Source organism: Pavona decussata, unplaced genomic scaffold (assembly GCF_977016875.1).
Source record: "Pavona decussata unplaced genomic scaffold, jaPavDecu1.1 SCAFFOLD_48, whole genome shotgun sequence".
Lineage (NCBI taxonomy): Eukaryota > Metazoa > Cnidaria > Anthozoa > Scleractinia > Agariciidae > Pavona > Pavona decussata.
Genome location: NW_028145470.1, coordinates 5,335,001 through 5,340,594, shown reverse-complemented (window position 1 = coordinate 5,340,594; position 5,594 = coordinate 5,335,001). Strand labels below are relative to the sequence as shown.

The following is a 5,594-nucleotide window of genomic DNA, read 5'->3' as shown; positions in this document are numbered from 1 at the left end:
AAAATGCGAGAACTCGTGAAAACGTTAAACTAACGTTTTTCAAGTTTATATCCATGCCGATCTACTCTGTCTCTGGCCAGAGGCACTAATCGACAGTTTTATTGCACTGGGGTGATAATTTATAACAAAACTAGACAATTATTTTTTTATGTTTTTGTTCACAGACTAACATTTTTGGGTTTTAAATTACATCAAATTCGTGTGATATTTCCCCTTTAATTCCACTGTGAAACACGCCATTCCGTTCCTTGTGTAAACATTTCGGGGTCGGGTAACCCGAAAACACTGACCCCCGGTCCGTGCGGTCAGATGGAGGGGTCCACGGACCGGGGGTCAGTCTCTTCGGTTTACCCTTTCGGGGTCAGGGGCGAGGGCTTCACAGATCTCATGATCGTATGCTTACTAATTAGCGGTGTTGCCGTCAGATCTTTGGTAAGCGTACGAAACATAGAAATATGTTGTCGTTTGTTTCCACGGGAGAGTATTACTACAAGTGTTTTGATGTCATGAAGAACAAAACCGGCGAATTTTTCAAAAATGTCGAGATCATGCGAGATCACATGCCCTCGATGATTCAAAAGATGCTTCATCTCGAACAAGAACGCGCCTCTTTCAATATCTTGAGCGTTGGAAGTGGAACAGGTGACATGGATTTGGAAATTTTGAAAATAGTCAAAAAGGAGCTGCAGAAAAGCCAAGGCTCTCATCAAATGAAGATATTCAACCGAGCTATCGAGCTAAATAAATATCCTTGCGACCTTTACAAGGCTGCCATCAAAAACCTCAATGATCAACAAACAGTCTTTGATGTTCGGCAGCAAAACTTTGAAGAGTATATAAAAGAATTCACCGTTGAACAGCACAAGTTCGATATTATTCATTTCATCCACAGTATTGCCTACTACGACGATATTGAATCGGTTTTGACGCACTGCATTGAGAACGAACTAAATGACGAAGGACTCTTGGTTTTCATAGTGGGAAGACCCCCAAGCCTTATTTCTTCGGTTCTTGAGAAACAACTGAAGCAACGCTTTCCAGATTGGCATGGAAATCCAGCTGAGAAAAATCCGGAAAGCTACAGTGAAACTGCTGAGAAAATATTCGAGATTGCCGAGAAGCATGGCTGGAAGCATGAAGTCTACACTCATGAATATTCTATCGACGTTACTGAGATCTTTGATCCGCAATCAACCGAAGGTAATCTGCTGCTCGATTTCATTACTCACACGGAAAATTTTCGTGGTACAGCAGATAAAAAACTAATGCAAGAAACTCTCGCGCTGATTGGAGATCTCTCAACTTTGAAAGATGGGAAGCGTCTTGGAGAAAAGAAGGAATCGCTTATTTTTATCTACACTGAGTAATCAAATTGTTATCAGGGTGCCCTGTGGAGTCAATTCCATCATGCTCTCGGCCCGGGGGGGGGGGGGGGTGGGGGAGGGGAGCGATTTTCAGGGCCTGGCACTCTGACAAGTTCAGTGGAAATTCATCGGCAAAGACGATGAATTGGTGAATACCTATGTCTAAGGAGGACAACAATGAGATAGTATTTCCACAGAATGAACTGTCACAGGCATAATAATGATAAATTAGACTTATGTGAGGTTTAATTTAGCCTGAATTAGCTTTCATTAGAATGAATGTAAGCCCGAAAACAAGAAATCAATTTTTTTAAATTGTACCCTGGGGCATTTGAACACCTTATTTGTCCCAGTTTTGGGGCATTTCCTTTTTTTTATTTTTTTGAAAAATCCTTATGCCCGTGGGTCAGCAGGGTGGGGGAGGGGGGCGTGGAGGTGGGGAAAGGGCACTTCTTTATAATAATAATAATAATAATAATAATAATAATAATAATAATAATAATAATAATAATGATAATAATTATAATAGGAATTTAACACACACTCTATGAAGTGATATATAGTTTTATAGTTTTAGTAGTTTTGATGGATATAGTTTTATTGGGAAAGGATTGCATTCCTTTCAGCAACACGGGTTAGGCTGTGCACGCCATGTAGCTATTTTATTAAGCATTCATATGTTTTACACTGCTTCATAATAATAATAATAATAATAATAATAATAATAATAATAATAACTGAGTTTAGCATCCAGTTGAGAACTCTGCTATATAATAATAAAATTTATATAGCGCCAATATCAATAACAGCTATTTTCATCAGTGCAAAACATATCGAACATTAAAACTATAAAACTAGAACTACACTTCTACACTTCTAGAGTACTAGAACTACACAAACTGCATAAAAATTTACATAAGTTATGTATACTTTATATAAGTAATCTTTGTACCAATTTTGCCCAGGATAGGAAAATTCTATTAGCGAATAGTGAAACAGTTACAAATTATCATCCATGGACAGCAGGGACATTTACTCATTGATGGGGCTACCCTCAATAAATAAAGCCATCTCTCTCTCTAAAAAATAGTGGTAGATAGTTAACAACAATTTTATGTACATTGAAGCGCTATAGAAATTATTTTATTAGTTGTTTATTAACAAATAGTGAAGAACATTGATGAAGGGTCGTAATAGTCCATAGTATCTTGTTTTCTCACCAAAACTGGGCAGTAAGATTATTCACCCTTTATACCATATGCCATTTCAGCATATAAGGATCATGGGACAAAAAAAAAATGTGTCAGGGGTATTTCTGTGTAGTTTTCCTATCAGTTAGTTGTGCTGTCCAATCCAAAAAATAGCAGCTACCATTTCTCTTCACTTTGTTTACTGACTTTATAGCACCTCACGTACGAAAATGTCTGACCAAACGGGAGCATGAATTCGGCCAGACATTTCAACCTGACACGGGCATAACATTGACCGAACACGAGCAGTACGGGACACAGCGGTAAAGAACCTAACTAGAACAAGATGCCTGCTATACTGGCATTACGCGTGATGCTGGGGCTGATTCATTTATTCCAACTGTATGCTTCGCCGATTGATAAAACTATCCTTGATAATGGAAAACCAATTGAAAATAATATCACCATCCACTCCACTCCCCCTTCCCCCTGCTCTTGGAATTTTAAGGGGTGTACTGCCTACGAACTATCAAAATTTCCCTTCTTAGGCCAAAAGTGGAAAAAATGTATGTTTAGACCAGTTAGCCTTCATGGCAGGTGATGAAGGGGAAGGGAGAACGAGTACTAGTGACGAGCATAAAATGCACAAGGGATACAGTTCCCCTTCCAGTGCCCGGCATGCAGGCATGGAAGCTATAGGCCAATGGGGAGACAATATTCTTTTCAGAGTGGAAAGGTCAAAGCCCATCTATCCAATCCTGTTGAAAATCAAAATATCACCATCGTCTCCACTCCCCTCCCCCCTTGCTCTCAGAATTTTAAGGGGTGTACCATCTACTAATTCCCAAAGTTTCCAATCTTAGGCTGAAACTGGCATAAAAAAGTGTATCGCTAGACCAAATGGATAAGGGGGTTGGTTTCTAAAGAAACTGTGGTGCTGCGTCGGTGGGGAGTAGAAACGAATGTTTGGTTTATAAACAGATTTGGTAACTAAAGGTAAATTGACCAAAAGAAAAGAGATTCAAATGCTGATGTTACGAACATTAGCCCTTCGTTGGAGAGAATCCCGTTAGCCTGCATGGCGGTTGCTGGAGGGAGAGGGAGCGCGAGTGATGAGCACAGAGCGCGCGAGGGACACGGCTCCCCTTCCAGTGCCCGTTCCCCCCCCCCCCCCCACTCCCCTTCCAGTCGAGGGAGGAAGAGAGAGGATCCTGGGAACGAGGTTTCAGGGGCGTTGCAGATCACATGATCGAGCGTACAATAATAATCGCGTGACCGATTTCTTATTCTGACTACACTATCACGAGCCATTCAATGTGAAATAGTTTATTGAGGAATGGTCAGTCAGTCATCCGACAACAACAATGTGTCCTAAAATATACTTTTTACAACGTACAATATGCTATTAAGTCCAACTTGAAAAGCTTGAACAATTAAGTGTACCGCGCCAGATACGAAAAACCATTAAAAAACCACTCTTGATGTGGCCAAAAAATATGTGGAAACGTATTCCCCATCTAATGCAGCGGCACGGAACTTCGAGGAAGAGGTACAAATAAACCCATAACTCCATAGCAAAAGAATTTAACTAAATTTGAAAACAGCGAACAGGAAGACACCCTGCTAGCAGAGCCTTTCTTTTGCTTGCTCAAAAAGACAAAAGGAGGCTCTGCGGAAGACTGACTGAGCTAGAACGATTAATATTTCCCGCTAAAACATTAAATACTCAAAACTGTCCCTTGAGAATACCAAAACCTCTCAATCGTGGCATCAGAATAGTAATTTCTAAATAATTCGTTACTTAGTCACTCAACCGTCAGAAATGGGTCTGCCAAATCTGCGAGCCATGCGAGTCACGCGAGTCATGCGAGCCACAGTACAAATGTTAAGAATTTTTTTATTTTATTTACATTCGCATGAGAATATTTTGGACGAATATTTTTTCTTTGTTTTTTTCGTTTTTGTTATTTGGAGAAAATTTTGTTTATTCAAAATCGCCCAAGATGCGCCAAAAAAAAAATAAAATAAATAAAAACAATACGCAAAAATCTATCAAGGTTCAAGAATGGTGAGTAAATCGTGTCATTTTAACAGGTTTGGTTTTTAGTGAATCAGAGCTATCAGAACTCTGTCCGTTGGCTGACTGCTGCATGTGGTTGTCTCTTCCCTCAGACAAGTCTTTCTTCAAAACTCGTTACTAGAGTGGCAGAGGCTGGTTTCTAGATAGCGTTCGACCCACCAGCTGGCGGCAAATGCTTCTACTACGCCGCTTCCTCTCAAATCGGATTATGTGCGTCAATATTGACTTCTCTCATCTTTGAGTACTTGGAAAATCATCAGTTTGATGCAAGTAGATGATTTTTATGGCCATTTCTGGTCGATTTCATTCAGGAGATGCGAAAAGATTACTTAGGATTTCATCAGTCTGAAACGATTGCCTTGATGACGTGTTTGTCTATGAATTTGTTCTTGGAACAGTCTTGTGTTCTGGTGTTTTTTGACAGTTTTTTTTTTGTCCTAAAATAAATGCTGTCCTCTGTCTTACCAGTGTTCCGATGCTCTTGTTCTTGTTCTCATGTGAAGGTAAATATAAGAAATAAAAATTCTTAACATTTGTACTGTGGCTCGCACGGCTCACATGACTTGCATGGCTCGCACATGGCTCGCTGACTCGCAGATTTTAATCACTCGTCAGAAATTACATATTTTGATCACTGGGCGTTAAAGCTCTTTGGCAATTGTGGGAAAGATACAACCATGTCGTCGTTTGTTTCCACGGGAGAGTTTTACTACAAGAGTTATCATGTATTTAAGAGCAAAACCGACGAATTCTTCAAAAATGTCGAGATCATGCGAGATCACATGCCTTCGATGATTCAAAAGATGCTTCATCTGGAACAAGACCGCGCCCGTTTCAATATCTTGAGCGTTGGAAGTGGAACAGGCGACATGGATTTGGAAATTTTGAAAATAGTCAAAAAGGAGCTGCAGAAAAGCCAAGGCTCTCATCAAATGAAGATATTCAACCGAGCTATCGAGC

At 40.0% G+C, this 5,594-nt stretch overlaps 2 protein-coding genes across 2 annotated transcripts in view; both read left to right on the top strand.

Annotated features, from left to right (window-relative positions):
- Nucleotides 1-448: 448 nt before the first annotated feature.
- On the top strand, nt 449-1,386 carry LOC146481946 (carnosine N-methyltransferase 2-like). Its single transcript, XM_085107617.1, has one exon. It carries the CDS (start codon nt 456-458, stop codon nt 1,365-1,367), a length of 912 nt encoding a protein of 303 aa, XP_084963743.1. The 5' UTR covers nt 449-455; the 3' UTR covers nt 1,368-1,386.
- A 2,480-nt stretch (nt 1,387-3,866) lies between these two features.
- LOC146481945 (histamine N-methyltransferase-like) overlaps nt 3,867-5,594 on the top strand; it is a 2,532-nt gene continuing 804 nt past the window's right edge. The window contains exon 1 of the mRNA XM_085108040.1: nt 3,867-5,594. This exon is cut by the window's right edge and continues 804 nt beyond it. Within this exon, the coding sequence (XP_084964166.1) occupies nt 5,312-5,594 (283 nt within the window). The 5' untranslated portion in view covers nt 3,867-5,311.